Below are 20,627 nucleotides of genomic sequence, written 5' to 3' on the forward strand. Positions count from 1 at the left end.
CAGAGGCCCAGTGACCACGGGCGCGTCGTCGCTGGGGCAGGGAGCACCGCGGAGGTGTGGTGCTGGATCTGGTCCCTGTACACCCGCAGGGGTGGCGGCAGCAGGCAGCGAGGTACGCTCTCGCTGCCCAGGGAGAGGGGACACGTGGGCAGCAGTGCCGGAGCAGCCACCACTGGCTGCAGCTTGTTTCCAGAGCGATACGGGATGCGCTGATGCCATGTGAGGCTCTTGGCTGTCAGAGAGTGTCCTTGACACCGGTCCAGCGCCGGACCTTGAGTATTACTGAGCATCTGCTTTCTCCAGGGGTCTCGGCACGGCTCAAGCTCGTGCCCACGTCCTCCGCTTTCCTCTCCGTTTCCCCGCTTTCTGCAGCTTCACTCCCTGTCCCCCGCAGCAAGGGATAGCACACCGCAGCTTGAGGGCACTGCCCTGGCTCAGCCCGGGGCTGCCACGCTCCCGCTCTCATGTAGGCAGCCACCACCGCCACAGCACGACCCGGCCCCGCAGGAGCAGGCAGCGAGGCAGGAGGCCGGGTGCCTCGGCTGCTTCGTCCAGGGAGCTGCGGATGCGCCCGGGGAGGCTGATCCCAGCGGGCAGGCGAGGGACGAACGTGGTGATGCTGATCCCCGTCTGCTTTGCTGGGCTCAGCCCTTCCCCGTGAGCGCAGTCGCTTTTCTTCCCAGGCAGCTCGAGGCCCGCTGTTGCTAACATAACCGAATATATAAACTCGCCTTTCCTCTAAGAATTATTTTCCTTCTTATTGTCTAGCGCATCCAGTCTGGCCCCAGCCCCAGGGTCCCGTCCCGGTGCCTGCACTGCCGGGCCCACGGCGGCTCCCGGGAGATCCCTCCCCAGGGCAGCCCTGCCGCAGCCGCCGTCCCCGGAGAAGGCGCTGCCGGTGCCAGTCCCGGGGAAGGGGGGGGGGGGGGAACACACGGCTGCAGGCAGCCCCCGGCCACCCCGCTGCAGGACACGAGGCGCAGGGCTCTCGGCTGCCCGCGGGGCAGGGCGGCGGCGGCTCCCAGCCCACCCGTGCCCGGTTTCACGGAGGTGTTTTCTTCCCGTAGAGCAGCGGGGTCGGGGCAGCTGGCACCGAGGGCACAAGACCCCCCCCCGGGCCCGGACGGGCGCAGCCGCGGACCGAGGCGGCGGGAGTCCGGACGAGCCCCCGACCGTTCCCGCTCTGCGTCCCGGCGAGCAGCGCAACTAATAAAGTCTCTTTTCTACACCACCAGCGTGCGGCCTGTTCATGGCGCCGGTCGGGCCGCGGGCACCAGCGAGGGGGTGGCCGGGGGGGGGAGACGGGACGGGAACCCCCCGTTGTCCCACGCGGGGTCGCTGCCGGGCCCCGGGCGCAGAGCGTAGGGCCCGCCCCGGGAGGCGCTTTGCCCCTTTAAGAGGCGGTGGCGGCGGCCGCGGGTCGCGCGCTGACGTCACGGCGCTGCCCGGAACTCAGCTGGGTTTCCCGCACGGCCGTTCCCGGCAGCCGCCGCCCCCCCCGCCGCGTCGCGGCGCACCGCCCCCTCCCCAGCACCGCCCCGCGGCGGGAGGCGGCGCCATCCGGGAACAGCCGGCACGGGGCAGCCCCCCCGCGCCGCCGCGAGCAGTACGGAGACGAGAGGCGGCCGCGCTGATTGGTCGTCAGGGCCCGTCCCTCGCTCGGCCGCGGGAGCTCCGCGCCGCCATTGGCCGCGCTCGGTGTGACGTCACGGGGCGGGGCCGGGAGGGCAGCAGGTTTCTCGTCACTCGGGAAGAGTCCGGACGCGATCGTCGCCGGCCCCAGGAGCCGCCGCCCCGCCCCGCCCGGGACCGTCGGTAAGCGCGAGGGGGGGGGATCAGGCCCCGGGGGTGCCGTGGGGTGCTGGGTCCCGTTGGTGCTGGGTCCCGGGGGCCGGCTGGCACGGGGGAGCCGGGTGTCAGGGCCCCGGGGGGCGCAGGCCCGGGGCTGGGCGTCAGGGCCCGGTGTGCCGGTGTCCCGTTGGGGCCGCGGGGCCGGTGCCGCTGGCGTGGAGCTGACTTGGGGCTGGGCTCTGCCGCGGGGCTGGGGCTGCCCACCTCGGTGGGGCTGAGCCGCGGAGAGGGCGGCCGAGCGGCCCCGGGGGCGGGGTGTGCACGGCCGCTGCCCCTGCGGCAGCCTCGGGGGCGGGGTGGGGGGGGGCGCTCCCTCAGAGCCCCGTCGGGTGTCTGCGCAGCCCCTAGCCGCAGGCAGCGGGGGGTCTTTCCCGGGAGCCTCCCCCGGTCGGTTCGGGGCCGTCCCTGCCGCCGGGGCCGGCGCCGCGGGCAGCCGGTGGTTTCACTTTTGTTGGGAGGCGGCAGCTCGGTCCCGCTGCGGCCTGTTCCGGTGGTGGGGCTGAACCTGCTGCCGGCCTGAGCAGGCGTCCAGCAGCGGGTGAGGGCAGCGTCCCGTGCTCCCGGGGAGCCGTAATCAGGGAGGTACTAATTAACCTAATCCTCTGGTCTTACAGCAAGTGGGATTTCTTTCCTTCCCACGGTTCCCAGCAGGCACAGAGCAAGTAAGTCCTTGCTGGGCAGGGGCAGCTCCCAGAAGCTGGTGAGACTCTGAGCTCGTGTGGTCTCCGCTCCCCAAGCACCGGCGCAGAGCTGGGTCTGTTGGTGAAGCGTGCATACGTTGCACAAACCCCAACAGAGGGTTCGAAGCCTAAATGGGCTTCTTGGAGAGGGAAAAGCATCCGGATCAGCAGGGCCTGGTCTGGTTTCAGTGAGGTTGGATGGTGGGCTTTCACGCGGTCCCTGTAATTTGAGGGGTTTAACAGTAGGATGGCGCTTGAGCCACAAACTTGAGATTGCCTGAGCGAGGGTTTGGGATGGATGTTGATGCAGCCTGTCCCAGTGTGGAGCTTTCATGCTGATGAAGTGACTGAAAGCCTAACCGAGGGTCCTGCACCTGGTCAGACCAAGGCTTGAGGACCTGAGTGACGTCTCTAAGCAGAGCTGTGAGCTCAGGGCTGCAGCTTTACCCACCCGTTGAACAGAACTGCTTGGCAACGTCTTGCTTGGGGTCTTCTGCCTGGACCAGGCGTGGGTTTGATAACAGTCCTCGCTGGTGGAAGGTGTGATGCAGAGTGGCCAAGGAGCGGATGCGGAGCAGAGCTGTTGGGTTGTGCATCTTGGGTGAACATTTGAGCTGCTCTGTGGGGGCTGACAGCTCTGCCCGCCACTGCTGTCAACCTCCGCTCTGCCCGTCAGCTTCGCACCACTCGGCACATCACTGTCCCGCATCGCTGTCCCAAGGCGTGCGTGAGTCCTGTGCCATAGGCTGTGCGCACACCCGCGTGTGCCTGTTGGGGCACAGCCGGAGGGCCGCTGTGCGGGGAGAGCAGGGGTGGTGTCCCAGGGGAGGGGGGGCTGCCTGGGGCCAGCTCTAGAGAAGATCCCTGCTGCGTCTGCAGGACACTGGCCCTGCCTCTGTGCGCATGTTGGGGTGCTTAACCCCCATTTCCACCCTGAAGGGAATAGCTGTCCCTGTCACTCCCCAGTGAGTGACACTCTGCTGCTTTACCGTGGATCTGTTGGAGCGGCAGAGGACAGGAGGGCTGTGTGGCTGGGTATCCTCTGCCCCGGGGGCGTGGTGAACGTCTTACAGCTCCTTCAGCAAGGAGTTATGTGTTGGGATGGACCCTGGAGAGCTGCTGAGCTGTGATGAGGAACAGCCAGCTGTGGCTTGTGGGCTGATCAGGGAACTCGATGCTGTGGCTGCGAGGTCGCCCTGAGCCTCCCTCTGCCCCGCGCTGTCACCTTCTCCTTTCTCAAATCTCTGCATCCGCTGCTCCCTTTTTCCACCTCTGGGGCTGGCTCTGAAAACCAGCAGAGCCGACTTCTCCTAACAGCCTTTTCAAAACTTGCTCTTGTGTTTGCCCAGAGCAATTAGCTGCTTTGTTGCAGAACAGTTTTTTGTCAGCCCGTTGCTGGTTGTGTGGCAGCGGGGCAGCCAGGCCCTGGTGTGGGTGCAGCTGCCTGTTGGAAAGCAGGGCTTCCCGTGAAGTGTTGTTGATGGCATCTGGCACTGGCGTGAGTCCACGATGCTCCCGCTGGTGATAGCTCTGTTAACGTGACCTATGCGACGCTATCGGTAACCAAGCTTCCTCTTGCTCGTGGCACTGCAGGGGCTGAGAAGTGCCCTCTCCGGTGACTCTTCCGTGTGTACCCCGGGGGGGTCATTGCTGCTTCTTGTTGGGGGGGGTGCAGGTGAGGGCTGTGCTCAGGTGTGCCCCAGAAATGAGAAAGCAGACGAAGGCAGTTGCAGGATTGCTTCCAGGGCAGCAGCCCTGTTTCAAATAAGGCTGTTGGAGTGGACAGAGCTCTGCTGAGCTGCCCGTGACACCACCCAGCTTGGGCCCAGCTCTTGTGCTCTTCTTTTCCAGGGGAGCTAAAGAAAGATGAACTTTAGCTCTCGAGCTACTTTTAGCAGCTTCACTCTGAGCTCTGGACAGTGTGTTTACCTCTGGGCTTGCATCATACGGTGCTTGGCCCTGGCTGCATTGGTTGCTCCCTGGCTCTGTTCCAGAGATGGGAGGAGAGACTAACCGCAGAGACGGGCAAGCCCAGCGGAATCGGAAAGGTTCAACCCTCAGATCTGTAAACCCTGACAAGGGAGGCTTCCCGGCGGCAGGGCTGGGCTGGGGAAAGGCTCCTGCGTGGGGTTTTGGGGCAGATCCGATCAGAGCTGACCTAAAGCTGGTGGCTTTGACAGCAAGGAGCGTCACGGGGCCCTTCCCCTCCGGGGCGGTTGGTGATTCAGGCTGCCTGGCTGCTTTCTGTTGATGCTGGAGGAGCTGGGGCTTGGTGCTGTGCCAAAGGAGGCAACATCTCCTCTCAGCCCTTTGGGAAGGAGAGGAGGCTTTTGACTACTTCTGCTCCCAGCTGGTCCTGCTTTTCCGCATCCTCCCCTGACTCGATGATGGGCCGGGCAGCCTCCATCACAAGGCCCCCTCCCCGGGGCTGCGTGCCCTCCTGTTGCCCGCTGCAGCAGAGCTGTCTCTGTTGGCGTGAGCCTGTTTTCTAGCAAAGCCTGTCTTGAGGCTCTTCCCGACCTGCTGCTTTTGTGGTGCAACGTGGAGGGTTTGCCAGGTCAGGCTCCGGTTGAGCTGGGGGCTGTAAAAACTCAGTGTGATCTGCTGCTTCTGCTGAGACATCCCTCGAGGTGAGAACTGGATGCAGTGGAGCCTCTGGGGATGGCGAGCAGAGACTGTGTCACCCTGGGCTGGCCGCAGGCACAGCTAGCAGGCAGTGGCTGTCCCTGCAGGCTGCTGTTCCACTCTCGCGTGGGGTGAGCCTCCCGTGGTTCTTCTGTGCTTGTGCGTGTGGTCTGCAGTGACTTCCTTTGCTTCCTCAGCTGCTCGCCTTGCGTGGAGATGCCTGCGGTGGGAAGAGGCAGAGCAGCTCGTGTTTTGCTACGTGCTAGTTCTGTTTTTCAGGGATCGGTACGATGGTGCACGGTGCTGGGGCCCTGGCAGGGCGCCGGCTTCCTGCGGCCGCAGAGCATGCGCTGCGGCAGGGAGGATCTCGTGCTTGAGCGGGAGCCCAGGCTGCCGCGGTGGCTCGTCCTGCAGCTATTTGTGGCAGTGAGAAGTGGCTGATTCCTGTCCAAATGCTGCTGCTGCATGGCAGCCTTGGCTTTGCCTTTGGCCTTTCGGTGCTCTGCAGACTGGGGCTCCAGTGCTGCCCTGAAATACCCAGGTTGTGGCTTTCTTGTGGATGATCTGCTTGAATCAAGGGTCTAGTGAAGTGGCATCTGGTTTGGCTGCTGCCACCTGATAGGAGAAAGTCCATCTATGAGCTGCTCTGCCCCGGGCGCTGTGAGGGGCTGCCCAGGAAGCTGGCTCCCGTGCAATGGTGATACCGCAGCAGCATTGGTCCTCGGCTCAGGGCTGGGGACGCTGCTGTGGCAGGAGGCAGGCTGGGGCAGCGGCTGCCGTCTCCAGACAGGCTGGTGAGGCACCCTCAGTGCGTAGGGGTGCCGTTCTGGTGGTGCAATAGGAAATGAGGTGGCTGAGCTCACCAGCAGGCAGGGGACTCTGGTGGCTTGTAGGTTTTCAGCTGGCCCATGAATTTGTTGGGGTTTTTCCTCCCAGAAGAAGCACCGTATGGTTCCTGCTGTAGTAGCAGCCTCCAGGACCAAGTTAAAAGGGCTGCAAGCATGCTGCAGCTGCCCCTGCACGGAGGGAGTGCTCCCCGTGCTGCTGCAGCCAAACAGCCAGCAAAGAGCTGAATCCACTGCAAAATGGAGGCTTTGATGTGATGCCCGGTACGCAGCCATGTGCTGCGGCTAATGGCCTGGCCGTTCTTGGTCTACAGCTGCAGAAAACAAAAGTTACGGGGTCACAAAGGCCCTGTCACATCAAGCCAGGTCTTACTCTGAGGCAGAAGGAGCATCTGTTTTTTGAGGCTCCTGCACAGCCCAGTGTCTCTCTCCTACTTTTTGCTTATTGCTCCATTGAAAACAGGCTTGGTTCACGTGGTCTTCTCTGAGGATTGCACCAGAGGGTTTGTTGTTCAAGGTTGTTGAAGGTTCATCATGTCCTGTGGATGTTGCTCCTGTCTCTGGGGCTATTTCATACTGTGAAGTTTTAAAAATCTCTTAAACTCCATGTCAAGTGCCAGTGTCTGTCTTCTCCCTGTGTCTCAATCCACAGCAGGACATTCCCTCTTTCTCTCTTCTTACAAAAAACATCAAAAAAAAAATGGGGAAAGTGTCACGTGCAGCAAAGATCAGAAGAGCACGGCATACAGTGATGCTGAAAGCATCAGGTGGCAGTGATCTGATACACGGGCCCATCTTGGAGAAGCTGCTAGTGAAACCTGGCTCTCCGTGCTGCGCAGCCCCTCCAGGATGAGCAGGGCCTTGGGGTGTGGGAGCTGCAGGGTGCCTGTGGACCCCTCTCATGCTGCTGGAAATTGCTGGGTGCTGCTCTGTGCCTCCTGGCACCCTCTTGCTGCCGGCCCGCTCCCAGACCTTCTCACCTCCTGGCATGTTCGCTGTGATTTCCTTATTTCCTTCACGCCAGCTCTTCGGGGCTGTCTCACCACCACGGTGGTTTGCTCCTGCAGAAGCTGCAGTGGGCTCCTGTGCCGGCGCTGCCGTGGGATGGAGCGCGGTGCTCTGATCTGAGCCCAGGGCCAGCTTGGGACTCGTGGCTGGTGCCAGCCCTTCTCCTGCGGCACTGGCTGTGCCGCTGCCCGGCTGTCCCCAAACCTCAGCTGGCGTGTCACTCGCTGCAGTGACCTTTGGGAAAAGCAAACAGCTTTCCACAGGGAAGTGACTTTCTGCTGGCGTCCAGCAGAGCTCTGTGCCTTCGCTTCCTGAGCGCAGCTTGCCATCCCCTCGTTAGTGTTAGTTCAATCTCCATCGATACACAAGTTGCTAACTAGAAAATTGCTCCTCCTTCTTTCTATTGTTTTCTGGCAGTCTCTGCCTTTTGCACTTGCTGTAAGCTCTGCAGCTCCTTCCCTGCCTCCCAGAGCAGGGGCAGGCATGTGTGGCTCTGGCTGGGGGCCACCTGGAAGACGTTGGCACCAGATTAAAGCCTTGTACCTGTTGCTGGTGACCTCCATGCCCAAACCCCCTCATTTCCCACCCCACTCCCCTGGCAAGAAGGTAGGAAAGCTTTGGGAAATGGTGCTTTTCTAGAAGAAAGCTTTGCCGAAGGCAGGCGCTTGGGAAGTGTGTTCTCGTGCGGGAAAGCTCGGTGCTCACCAGGCTGAAGCCGGACAGATGGAAGCTCAGCTGCTGAAGCCGAGCCTGGAGCTGCATTCCCTGTGCTCAGGGAGCTCCTGCATGGCTCAACGCGGGTCTGAGGGGTTTAATGTTGTTAGGAGCTGCCTGTGTTAACTTTTAACCCTGGTCTAACCCTGTGGTGTGAAGAGCAGTGTGAAATGAGGCTTCCTACCTGTCTGCGTTTGTCTGGCCCCACTTTGGATTGTGCCTCCCCGAGCCCTCGGCGTTTGTGGGCTGCGAGATCCTCCGCAGGGGTGGGAGAGAGGGTGAGGCTCAGCCTGGCACCAGGGCCTGTCTGCTGTGCTCCTCTAATCTGGTGCAAATGGCCACCGGCTGCCAGCTCTGCTCTTCTGACCTCAGATGTTTCAGATTAATTTCACAGCATGTGGTGAAAAGAGAATGAGTTAGAATCTGGGCTTTATTCAGCTTTGCAGCTAGGGTGGCTGGAGCGAAACCTCTACACCGCCGCTGCTCTTGGGAAGCTCAGCAGGGCAGGGGCAGGCCGGGCTGGGGCTGAAGCCGCCTTCCACGCTTACCTTGATTTCGAGTTGAGCTCTCAGGATGGAGTGGTGCTGCTGGGCCCTCACTTTTTGGTGCTCTGGCTGCTTTGCCGCTCGCCCTGCAGGCAGGCGAGGCTGGGTTGCCACGTCCTGTGCTGCCGGGGGCTCCATGGCCAAGTGCTGGGGCGCAGGTGTCGGCGGGTGTGAAAAGGGCTTTTCCCATCGCTGCCAGGCTGGTTCCTTCCTCGCCGTCCCCCAGGCGTGCGTGCCATTATTCCCACACTAATGATGCAGTTTTGCGTTGTGGTTCCACCTTCCCTTGACCCAGGCCTGCCCCTGGGTGATGGCAGCAGCGCCCGCCCTGCCAGACGGAGCTGCCGGCCGCTCTCACCTTGCCAGAGCCCAGCCTGGAGCCACAAACCAGCGCTGGTCCCAGGGGTCCTTGAACCGTGGTAGTAAACTGGGCCCGACTGCAGGCTTGGGGAGGGAGGTGTTACTGAAGAGGAACCAGCTCCTAGACGCATGATCGGCTCTGCTGGGACACCAGCCATGGGCTCGTCCCTCGGGCCGCGTTGGAGCTCTGCAGCGTCCTGGGCCCGGATCTGCGCACCCAGCAGCTGCCCCGGCCCTGCGCTGCCCTCGGAGGGATGGGCACTGCCCGACCCTTGCCTGTGCCAGCCCCCTGGAGCCGTGTGCCCTGGGCTCGCCGTGCCCTGGCTGTCTCTGGGTCTGGGCCCGTCAGGCTTCCCTGAAGGGGAGCAGCGGTTGTGGCTGGGAACGGCTGGCAGGAGGGAGCCTGGAGGCTCCTGGGTGCCAGCTCTGAGCAGCACGTTTGCCCATCCCAGGTCTCCGGAGCTGGCCAGGATGGCGCAGTGGAACCAGCTGCAGCAGCTCGACACGCGGTACCTGGAGCAGCTCCACCAGCTCTATAGCGACAGCTTTCCCATGGAGCTCCGGCAGTTCCTGGCCCCATGGATTGAGAGCCAGGACTGGTGAGGCCTTGTGAAATGCCAGCGTGGGGACTTTGCTTGGGACACCCACCCTGGGGTGGCAGCAGCGGCCGAGGCTGTCTGCAGGAGCTCTGCTGCTTTCCCTAGGCTCTCAACGCGGCAGGACTGGTCTTCCTCCCTGAGGCCTGTGTGGCACGAAGGGGAGTGGGTCTCTGTGTGCGTGGTCTCCGATCCCTGACAAGGAGAAGGGGGGGGGGGGCTCCAAAGCAGACATGTCCCCATCCAGGGCTGACTTACTTTGGCCTCTGTTGTAAACGAGGTTGACATAGAGTGCCAGTTCCTGGATCCCGTCCAGAGAGCACGTGGGACTGGTGAGGTGCTCGTGCGTGCTGTCTGCCTGGCTTAAGGCCAGACTTTAAGCCCGAGTCCAAAACCTCTCTGTCGCTCTGTCCTTGCGGGCGTAGGCCAAGGGCTCGGTTTATTGGTGTGAAGCAAGTCAGGCCTGCTCTGGCCTTTGCTCTGGTGCAGGTTAGGAAGACGACTGGGGTGTTAAATTGCACGGGGGTCTGCAGGCATGAGCAGAGCTGCCTTTCGCGCTGCCTTGCCCTTTCCCCTGTGCTGGACGCCCAGGACTCTGCCCTCCCTCGCGCAGGGCGTACGCTGCCAGCAAGGAGTCGCACGCCACGCTGGTGTTCCACAACCTGCTGGGGGAGATTGACCAGCAGTACAGCCGCTTCCTGCAGGAGTCCAATGTCTTGTACCAGCACAACCTGCGGCGCATCAAGCAGTTCCTGCAGGTGAGGTGGAAGCGCTGGTTTGGTGGGGGGTGCTGCTGGGGGAGCCTGTGGAAGTCCAACGGCTTCCTTGGCACGGGTCGCGACCCGCAGCCCTAAAGGATAAGGAGATCCTGGGAGTTATGTTGTGCCTGCTAACCTTGGGCGTTTGAACCTTCTACAGAGCAGATACTTGGAGAAGCCAATGGAAATAGCCCGCATTGTGGCTCGCTGCCTGTGGGAAGAGTCCCGGCTCCTCCAGACGGCTGCCACCGCAGCCCAGGTAAGCGACTCCGGTGTCCTGGGGCCACTGTCCTGCCACCTGCCCGGCAGTGCTGTGTGGGTACTCGGTGCTGTGGGGAAGCCAGTCTGAAGCTCCCCGCTTGCTTCCTTCAGTAACAACAGCTGCTTCATGCCGAGGGCTGGGCTGGCTGCGGTGGCTGATAACTTCTGCTCTCAGGGCAGTAGCTGCTTCCCGCCAGGATGCAGCTTGGGTGCTCTCTGCCTGGGGTGGCTGCTGGCTTTGTGCATCCTCTTGTCCCTTGCACAGGGTGTGCCCTGCACTGCGCACCTTACTCCTCAGCTAATGCTGCGAGTGAGCAGCCAGCCGCACTGGCTTTTGTTAGTGAGGGGGTGAAGGCCCTTCCTGCAAAACCTCTTCAGGCTGGGAGAGGAGCGTCCCTGGGTCGAGGCCCTGTTCTAATGCCCTCCTTGTCCCCCCTGCAGCAAGGGGGACAGGCAACGCATCCGACAGCAGCTGTAGTGACAGAAAAGCAGCAGATGCTGGAGCAGCATCTGCAGGATGTGAGGAAGAGGGTGCAGGTATGTGTTCTGCCTAGGCACCTCCTCCTTTCCCCACCGCGGTGATCTAGTGCTTTGAATAAATCCCCATCTCTTGCCTTGCAGGATCTGGAGCAGAAGATGAAAGTGGTGGAGAATCTCCAGGATGACTTTGATTTTAACTACAAGACTTTGAAAAGCCAAGGAGGTAATAGGAGCTCGTTAGCGTCTGGCAAACCAAAGTGTCTTCTTGTGAGGAAACTTGCTGGAGGGCACATTCCAGCCCTCCCGGTGCCTCCTCCCCAAGCAAGAAGGGTGGCTTAGGTTCAGGGCATTTGCATGGCAATTGGAGAAACCTTGTCTTTTGTTACTGCCACTGCCTCCAGGGGAGCTAAACCAGAGATCTGCCTGTGAGCAGAGGGAAGGCGTGTGGTGGTGATGGTGCTGCTGTGCATGCAGGAAAGCCAGCCAGGTGCTTGAGATTGCTGCTAAACTGTTGATGGCTTTCTAGGGTGCCTGCTCCTTTGCAGTGGAAGTCTTTTGTGTGATGCTTGGGAGGGTAGGAGGAGTCCGTGAGCGCGGCTGGAGCTTTCTCACCTCTCTGTACAGACATGCAGGATCTGAACGGAAACAATCAGTCCGTCACCCGGCAGAAAATGCAGCAGCTGGAACAGATGCTCACGGCGCTGGACCAAATGCGAAGGGTATGGCCAGAAATGAGAGCAGTGCTGGAAACGTGGCTGTGGGCGACTTCTTTCTTGTCTGTGAATGTGAAACTTGCAGATCTCGGAGAGAGTCAGAGGGTGTTGAAGGTTCTGCTTTCTCTTTTGACAGGGTATTGTGAGTGAGCTGGCTGGACTGTTGTCAGCCATGGAATATGTGCAGAAGATGCTGGCAGATGAGGAATTGGCAGACTGGAAGAGACGGCAGCAGATTGCCTGCATCGGTGGACCACCGAATATCTGCTTAGACCGGCTTGAGAACTGGTAGGAGCTGGTTAGGGGTTGCATCAGTCCTTAGAGAGGTGGCATTCAAACACCTGCAGTGGAAATGAGCTCTTTGACCCTGGAAATATCCTTGCAAAACGGCTTCTAATGCCTGCAAGCATAAATGTAATCCGCTAGTCGGACTGATCCTTGATAGTGGGCACTAGTGCTGGAGTGATGAGCCCCAGCCTGTGAAGTTTTAAAGCTGCTGTGAGAAGTTCCTTGTCCTGGTCTGTCTTTGCAGAACTTGAGCACGTGCAGGTTTCTTTGGTAATGTGTGGCCTAGAAAAAGGCACTGTACCAGGAGCCACAGACACATTCCATTCTCCACTGGCTTGATATGGAGAGCGTCTTCTCTCGCACAAGCATGGGAAGAGGAGAGGGCCCTGCGGGCTGGGACTGTGCGGGGCTTGGCAGCCAAAGCTAACACTGATTCTTCCTGCTCCCCTAGGATAACCTCTCTTGCCGAATCACAGCTACAGACCCGGCAGCAGATCAAGAAGTTGGAAGAACTGCAGCAGAAGGTGTCCTACAAGGGTGACCCAATTGTCCAACACCGGCCCATGCTGGAGGAGCGGATTGTGGAGTTGTTCAGGAACCTGATGAAAAGGTGCGGAGGGCTGGGAGGGAGCTGTGGGCAGTCTTCTGCTTGCAGGCAGTGTGTGGAGGGGTGGGCAGAGAGCGTGCTGGGCCAGGCTTGAGGTCTGACCGTGGTCCTTGTGCTTTTTCCCCGCAGTGCTTTCGTTGTGGAGAGGCAGCCCTGCATGCCCATGCACCCCGACCGGCCCCTGGTCATCAAAACCGGCGTGCAGTTCACCACCAAAGTCAGGTGGGTCGCTGGCCCCTGTGATCCCCCTGCACTACGGGTGAGGGAAAGGAGCTGTGCGGGGCACAGCAAAGCAGGACTGCTCTCTGAAGGAGATGCTGGTGTAGATGCAGCCTCCAGCTTGGCTAGGGAGCACTGGTGCTGGGAGGGAATGAATCCCAGCGGGCTGGCCCTGCTGGAGTACCATCTGCGTGACTCAGTGCCGGAATGGCGGCTGCTGGCTGAGGCTCTGGAGGCAGCCGGGGTTCTGGTAAATCCTGTGGGGGTGGGCGGCAGGAAGCATCAGTGGATCCCTGGCCAGCTGCCTCTGTTCCCTGCCAGCCTCCGCAGAGAGAGGCTGCTCCAACATCAGGCTCTGCCCGGAGCTTCTTCACCATCGCCCAGCTGTGCTCCCGTGGCCCCTTGGCACGTGGCAGCATCTGGCTGCAGAGCAGCGTGGAGAGTGTTTGTTCAGAGCAGATGTCTGCCTGGTGTGAGCAGTCAGCAGCCAAAACAAACCCTGCTCAGAGGAGCATTGGCATCCCCGCGGTTCTGGGGAGAGGTGTCAGGGCTGACTTGTCACAGGTTGCATGCAGACGGGCTCAGGGATGCCGGAGGAGCTGGGTAATGCGATGTCCCCACCAACTTTTGGTGTGAACCATGATGCTGCCTGCTGGGGGATGTACACAGCTCTGCTGTCCATACAGCTGTTCTGCAGTCTGTGCCGTATGCTGTGTTGAAATGGAGTTGTTTACTTGTGCAGGATGTTCACGCTCACACTCTGCCTCTGCTGACTCTTTGCAGATTGTTGGTCAAGTTTCCAGAGCTGAACTATCAGCTGAAAATTAAAGTGTGCATTGACAAGTGAGTCCTGTGCTCTGATCTTGGCAGCGTTGGGTGGGGTTACTGGAGTGGGACTTGTTCCTGCTGCTGTTGGGTCAGGCTCCGTCCCTGCACCGAGGGCCAGCATGACCCCCAGCAGAAGGGGAGGGTGTGGAGTGGCACTGCGTCCCAAGGGCTCGTTCCTGTGGTGGGGGACAGCCTGAGGGGTTTGTGGGACTCGATGGTGTGATGCAGCCAGCCCCACACACCAGCTTGTCTGCATCAGGGTGGGAAGGCTGTGGCCATGACCAAGTGTCTCTCTCCCTTTCCTAGGGACTCTGGGGATGTTGCAGCACTTCGGGGGTAAGTGCAATGGTGGTTTTGTTTGTTTGTTTTTTCTTGCTTCTGCTTTTCATTCTGGCAAGCATCCTACTGCACATTCGCTCTGAAGGGGCCCTGTCAACCACGCTCTGTCTTTCCTCTTTCGAGGTCCCGGAAGTTTAACATCCTGGGCACAAACACCAAGGTCATGAACATGGAGGAGTCAAACAACGGCAGCCTCTCAGCAGAGTTCAAGCACCTGGTAGGTACCACAAGCTCTTGGGTTGCTCCTGTTTAAGGCTGTGTGCCATCACGGTGTCATTCAGCCTGTTCCTTCTCTCCACAGACCCTGCGGGAGCAGCGGTGCGGTAACGGAGGCAGAGCCAACTGTGATGTAAGTGCTGGGGGGACCCTGGGTGTGAGAGCCCTTTGCCAGCAGCTCCATTCCCTGTCTCATTCCCTGTTGAGCAGCTGAGCCAGGAGGGGAAGTGGGAGCCCTGCCCCGAGGGGGGGTCCACAGGCACCCTCTGGCACCTTGGCAGCTGCCAGACCACTGAGCAGCAGCACTGGGCCTGATGGCCATGCTGGGCCAGGTGTCTCCTCTGTGCTCATCATCTCTCCTTCCACCCTAGGCCTCGCTGATAGTCACCGAGGAGCTGCACCTCATCACCTTTGAGACAGAAGTGTATCACCAGGGGCTGAAGATTGACCTGGAGGTGAGCTGTGGGTTACTGCCTCTCTGCCGTGGGCCTGGGTGCAGAGGAGCCCTGGGAGATGTCCCAGCCTGTGGTCTCATCCTGTCTTTGCAGACCCACTCATTGCCTGTGGTGGTCATCTCCAACATCTGCCAGATGCCCAATGCCTGGGCGTCCATCCTGTGGTACAACATGCTGACCAACAACCCCAAGGTAGGGCCTGACACTGCGGGGGCAGCTGGCGGTGCAGGCTTTGGGACTAGAGTGTCCCAGCAGGCAGGCTGCAGACAGGGAGAGGGAAGCTGGGGCAGGACCCGGCTCTGCTTTTGTCCCGTGTCTTGCTCAGGGCTGTGTTTTCCCTTGTGCAGAACGTGAACTTCTTCACCAAGCCCCCCATCGGGACCTGGGACCAGGTGGCAGAGGTGCTGAGCTGGCAGTTCTCCTCCACCACGAAGCGCGGCCTCAGCATCGAGCAGCTGACAACGCTGGCAGAAAAACTTCTAGGTAACCTGGTGTGGGTGTCCTGCCCATCCCTGCTGTCCCTCGGGTTGCTCCCTGGAAATGTGTCTCTGGGAGAACAGCTCTAGATGTTGATGCTCCTGTTTGTTCTCTGCCAGGACCAGGTGTGAATTACTCAGGTTGTCAGATCACCTGGGCCAAGTTCTGCAAGGTACAACTCCCTCCCTTCCCCCAGTGCCTTCCCTTGGCTGTTTGTTTCCTCCGAGCCATGCTCACAGCCTCTCTGCCCTCTTCCTCAGGAGAACATGGCTGGCAAAGGCTTCTCTTTCTGGGTCTGGCTGGACAACATCATTGACTTGGTGAAAAAGTACATCCTGGCGCTGTGGAATGAAGGGTGAGTCTTGGCCAGCATCAGGCCTTGGGGGGGGAGGGTCCCATGAGTCCTGCCGTAATGGAGTGGGGTGCCTTGTCCAGGTGTAGGTGGGCTCTCCCAGGATGTTTTTTCTGTCCAGGCCCTGTTGGCTGGTTTGGAGTGAAAACCCACCTGGGAATCCTTAAAATGTTGGTGGCTCTGCTGGTGGCCGGGTCGGGTCCTGTTGCTGCCTGACACTATGCAGAAAGCTGAAGGGTTTAACATCCTGGAGTTGCTGCCCCAGTATCCTGACCCATCCTTGCTCTCCTCGCTTCCTGACACCCAGGTATATCATGGGGTTCATCAGCAAGGAGCGGGAGCGAGCCATCCTGAGCACCAAGCCTCCAGGAACCTTCCTGCTGCGGTTCAGCGAGAGCAGCAAGGAAGGCGGCATCACCTTCACGTGGGTGGAGAAGGACATCAGTGGTACGTTGCTCTCCCCCTCATTCCCCTGGGTGTGGTGCCTTGCTCAGCCAGCGTTCTTGGCTCCGAAGGGAGCTTGGACCATGGCAGTGTCCCCTGATGAGATATTTGTCCTTGTCCTGACAAGCCTTTTCCCTAGGGTAAGTCTTTGGGCCCGGGTGCCCTTTGCTGGTCTCTTTCTCCTGGGTGCCCCTGCCCACATGCCGCCCATATGGCGCGGTCTTCTGCAGCACTGAAACGACTTGCGGGTCCTATCCTGCCCCGTGGTACACTGGGTGCCTTGTGAGGCTGAGCACGGCCCCAGGCTAGTCTGTCTTGTCCCTGCTGCTCCTGGGGTGTTTGAGGAAGGCCTCGCCTTTGCCCAAGGAATGCGGGTGTCTTGCCCTGTGTCAAAAGTCTCCTTGTACAGGGAAGACCCAGATCCAGTCCGTGGAGCCTTACACCAAGCAGCAGCTGAACAACATGTCATTTGCGGAGATCATCATGGGCTACAAAATCATGGATGCCACCAACATCCTGGTGTCCCCCCTGGTGTACCTGTACCCGGACATCCCCAAGGAGGAGGCATTTGGGAAGTACTGCCGCTCCGAGAGCCAGGAGCACTCTGAAGCTACCGACTCAGGTAGTCGTTGACTTTCTGTGTTCCAGCATGGCTCCTGCGTGGTGGCTCCAGGGACAGTGCTGGTGGAAGAGCTGTCAACCAGCTGGGCTCCTGTGCTGGTCCCCAGAGGGCATAACCGCAGCATGGGAGTAGCGGTGGGGTTCCTGTGGGGTGCGGGCAGCAAGGGCTGTGCCAGGGCTGGGAGGGCGGGTGCTGTCCCCAGGTCCGTGTCCCAGACGGGGAGGAGAGCAGGATTCTTCCTCCGGCGGCTGGTGACGAGGCTGCTCACTCCTCTGCAGGTGCTGCTCCATATCTGAAGACCAAGTTCATCTGTGTCACCCCGTGAGTGTTCCTGGGGGGTGTCTGTGAGTGCAGGGGGTGTGTTTGTGTGCTCAGCCTTGCTTGAGGGGGTGGGGTTTTCTCTACCGCTGCCCAGACTCTGCCCAGGTGCCATGAGGCTCCCAGCCCAGGCAGGAGGAGACCACAGGGGCCGAGCCAGGCTCTGGCTTGCTGCCCTAACCACAGGCCTGTTCTTCCCATCCTGGGGCCCCTTTCCTCTGAAGAGCTCTTGAGACTGGCTGAGCCGTGCCCGGGGGCCCGTCACAGGGGGAGAGAGGGTGTCGGAGAGCTCTGGCCAGGCCCTGACTCCAGAGGCTTCTGTGCTTTTTCCCTTCCTCCCTCGGACAGCACCTCCTTCAGCAACACCATCGACCTGCCCATGTCCCCGCGCACCCTGGACTCGCTCATGCAGTTTGGCAACAGCAGCGAGGGAGCAGAGGCCAATGCAGGAGGGCAGTTTGGTGAGTCCGGTGGGTTGAGGCACCTGAGGGGGTCCTGCGCGTAGCCGCACACGGGCCCCATAACCTCCGGCTGTGTCTCCCCACAGAGTCGCTGACCTTCGACATGGAGCTGACCCCGGAGTGTGCCTCTTCACCGATGTGAGGTGCTCCGCCGGCACTCGCGGGGGCCCTCCCAGCACTTGGGCTCCCTGCCTACAAAGAGCTCCCCTGGTCACGGTTGCTCTGGGCCTTTCCTCGGGAATAGCTGGGGGCTGGGGTCCTTGCCACCAATTCCTTTTCGCCCCAAACGAACACCCCCCTCTCCAGGGTGGTGCCGTACATCTCTTTTGGGGGAGGGGGGGATGAACCTTTTTTCTATTTCCTTCCATAACAGTTTTTTATTATTGTTTTGCTCATTCAAGTGCCTATTAGCCTCCGATCGCAGCCTCAGTTCTTACAAACGCTTCTGCAGCCCCAGTCGCGCTGCCTGCTGTTGAAAGCTGCTTTCTTGACTGCCAGACTCCAAAAGCCCCTGAAGATCTTACGAGCCCGGATTTGCCTCCGGGCGCCTGAGAGGGGATCGGCCGGTCCTGGCCTCCACAGGTTACCTGATGCACTGTGCGATGGGGCTCTGCCTCGCTGCTGCCCCAGGAGCCTTCCCAGAGCTTGCAGAGTGCAGAGAGATCTCCCGTCTGCACCTTTGGCCCCGATTTTGGCCTGGAGGACCAGCACATGGCTCAGAGCTGCGAGGTGGATGGGCCCAGGCGCTCCTGCCCTGCGTGGGCAATGCTTCTGCTGGGTTCCACCCCGGCTCTGCTGGGAGCCAGGGAGTTTTGGTGGCTACCTGTGCTCGCCACCAGCTTCCTGCTCCAGGCACCGAGATCCAGCTGGCTCCAGCAGTCCCAGGGCTCCTGCTGGGACAACTGGCTTCCCTGGGGCAGGGCGGGGATGTGTCCCGCACCTGTGCATGCTTATGAGCATGCAGCATTTGCACTTCAGGTCTGTTTTGGGACCTGGGTATAGCTGTGGAGGCTGCCCAAAGTGCGGCTCGCCCCGTGGCCAGGCCAGTGGCAGGAGTACGGCTGCACTTCCCTCGCTGTGCAGGTAGACCCGTTGGAGGATGAGAGGCTGCAGGATCCAACGTGACCTGCAGCGGATGGCCTGACCCTTTTCCCTCTGATACGGCTTGTGATCTCCCAGGCAGTGGGTTTGCAGCTTCTCGGGGGCTTCGCGTGGCATTTTTGTGGGAGGTTGGCTGTCGCTGTTAAGGTAGGAGGTGGCGAGAGTTGAAGGGAGCAGGATGTTCGTAGGGGGAGGAATCTGCTGTTGGCCAGCGCTTGACGGAGACGTGGGTGTTGCAAAGGGCAGGGTTCCTTGCTCGGGGGGTCAAGGAAAGCTGGAAGCCATGCTGAGCGGTGGTTGTGGTTCTGTATTTACCCAACTGGGGGGGATCCTCCTGCCCTTCACGTGCAGACACCGATGAGCAAGGCAAGGGGAAGGAGAGGCAGCAGGAGAGCTGCCTTCCCGCCCCCAGCATCTGGTGGTAATGGGGCTGTGGCTGCCCTCGGCGGCTGTGTGCCAGGGCAGGGCTGCAGGAGCTGTCAGCACTGAGGCTGTGGGTAACATCAGCAGAGAAATGTCTTACAGGGCAGGAGCCCCGGGGCTTTACAGATCTCTGATGTGTTTTGCGTTGGCCCTAGGTGGAGAGAAACCTAGCAGCGACGCTGCTGTGGTGCAGGGTGGACCCGTCGCGTGGCTCTGGCTCTTCTGCCTAGTAACGAGCGTATGCTGGGAGCCAGAGAGCAGGGCAGGGGTAGGATCCCTGGGGGCAGGGACAGAGGGCTGCGGGGTCTGGGCCAGTCCCCTTAGCTGTGCATGGGCAGGAGCTGGTGGCCGTGGCTGCCCCCCGGGAACAGGAATGCCCTTTGAAGTTGGGAGGTGCTCAGAGGGGACAAGGGCCGTGCCCCTTGCTTGCCCCCTTGCTCATGTGTAGCTGCCTCCAGTTGCAGTCACTGTAGCCCTGGGCAGCATTTAATACTGTAAAAATTTTTATTTTTTGTATATTTTATTGCTGTATCTACAGGCTTTAATTTTCTCCAAAATAAAGGCTCTGAAGCAACGTGGTCTCAGGGTGCGAGTTCAGCTGTCTGCGTGTGACGCCTGCCTTCCCCCTCCTCTCCGGGAACTGGGGCCTCTGTCAGCGAAATGCCGGCCCTGACGCCAGAGTTGCGGTTTGCTCGACATAAACCAGCCCGCCCCGGTGCTGCCTGCACCTGGCCTGCACCGCTGCCCGGCACGCGTGGGCAGGCTGCTCTTGGGCCGCGCGCCTTATCGGAGCACGGCAGGGCCCTTCCTTGGGAGAACAGGGGGGATGGCGGGGGGGTGTATCGCCATGCCGCAGCCCGGGGATGGTTTCGGTTTGTCCCGGAGCAGCGCCTGGGGCTCCTCCGCTTGCGTAAAGGAAACTCTGCACCGCTCTGCACCCTGCCTGGGGCTGCACAGAGACCCCTGTGCCGTTCCCCTCCGTGGGTGCCTCTGCCCTGAGGGTCAGTGTGCTCTGGGGGGAGGTGACTTTCCCCACCACCCCTTTCCTGGGGCTGGGGCCCTGGGCTGGGTGAGGAGGTGGCTCCCTGGGTCCCCTGTGGGGACCTGGCCCCAGGCCCAGGGCTGCGGGCAGAGCTGCAGCATGGGCCTGTCCTGCCCTCTCGTGGGGACCCAGTGCTGCTGGCACCCAGTGCTGCTGGGCCCTGCACCCCGTGCCTCGGGCTGGAGCCAGGACTGTGAGGGCAGCGGGTCCCAGGCTCTGCGAGGCCAGGGCTGGCTGTGCTGGGAGCTGCCCGTAGAGCACCAGGCTCCTGTGAGATCTGCACCCCCAGCGCAGCCCCTGCAGCCCTCTGCAAAGCTGCAGAGCAGTGGGATCGTTGCAGGGTTTGGGCTCTGCTGAGGCTAAGAGGGAGAGATTATTGCTCTGTCAGGGCAGGATTAGCAGGGGGATTTTTCATGCAGGTCATGCTCACTAAATCCCCCCTAACCCCTGTGGGACTGGCTGCCCTGGGGTGCTGGAGATAGCCCTGGGCCCTCCCCTCAGGTTTGAGCTGAATGCTGAGGCCATCGCCTGTCCCTGCTCTGGGAACCAGCCCCATTTTGCCCTCAAACCAACGCAGGGCTCTGCACGGTGCTGGCAAACCCATTCCTGCCCCCGAGGCAGCCCCATGGGATCGTGCGCCTGTTCCTGGCAGCACAGCCCGGGCTGTCGCAGGGGGCAGCTCACACAGGAACACAGCCCGGCCCCGGGACACACACCCCCCCGCCCCCCCCCCTTTTCTGGCAGTTCTCAGCTCCCCTCTACCATGGAAAACCCCGGAACAAGGAATTTTTTTTACTGATATGTAAACCCTGGGGTTGTCACAACCGTTTGCTGTCAGGAACGCAGCGTCCCGTCCCGCGCTCCTGCAGATAAGTGGTTTCTTATCTCCCTGCACCCACATGTCCTGCTGTGCATCCCTGTTGGAACCTGCTGCGCTCCCCGGGTTTAGCCGAGGGCCCGGTCCTTGAGTAATGGGGTTAATTGGCCGCTGATCTCATC

General features: G+C 60.9%; 1 protein-coding gene across 3 annotated transcripts; it reads left to right on the forward strand.

Moving 5' to 3' along the window:
- The first annotated feature begins 1,668 nt into the window (after positions 1–1,668).
- STAT3 (signal transducer and activator of transcription 3) lies at positions 1,669–19,158 on the forward strand. Of its 3 annotated transcripts, none has more exons than XM_075775076.1 (24): positions 1,669–1,815; positions 9,081–9,227; positions 9,838–9,982; positions 10,143–10,241; positions 10,685–10,780; positions 10,865–10,946; positions 11,348–11,442; positions 11,573–11,724; positions 12,176–12,334; positions 12,461–12,553; positions 13,334–13,393; positions 13,685–13,714; positions 13,841–13,934; positions 14,019–14,066; positions 14,305–14,388; positions 14,482–14,580; positions 14,736–14,871; positions 14,985–15,037; positions 15,126–15,220; positions 15,525–15,664; positions 16,071–16,283; positions 16,562–16,604; positions 16,950–17,062; positions 17,149–19,158. In XM_075775076.1, exons 2-24 carry the CDS (start codon positions 9,100–9,102, stop codon positions 17,202–17,204), a joined length of 2,313 nt encoding a protein of 770 aa, XP_075631191.1. In that variant the 5' UTR covers positions 1,669–1,815; positions 9,081–9,099; the 3' UTR covers positions 17,205–19,158. The 3 variants fall into 3 exon arrangements, with proteins under 3 accessions (XP_075631191.1, XP_075631190.1, XP_075631192.1); XM_075775075.1 differs by having other exon boundaries at positions 1,670–1,815; positions 16,071–16,286; XM_075775077.1 differs by lacking the exon at positions 1,669–1,815 and adding an exon at positions 4,560–5,161.
- The last annotated feature ends 1,469 nt before the right edge of the window (positions 19,159–20,627 follow it).

This window comes from Balearica regulorum, chromosome 24, assembly GCF_011004875.1.
Source record: "Balearica regulorum gibbericeps isolate bBalReg1 chromosome 24, bBalReg1.pri, whole genome shotgun sequence".
In the NCBI taxonomy this organism is placed as follows: Eukaryota; Metazoa; Chordata; class Aves; order Gruiformes; family Gruidae; genus Balearica; species Balearica regulorum.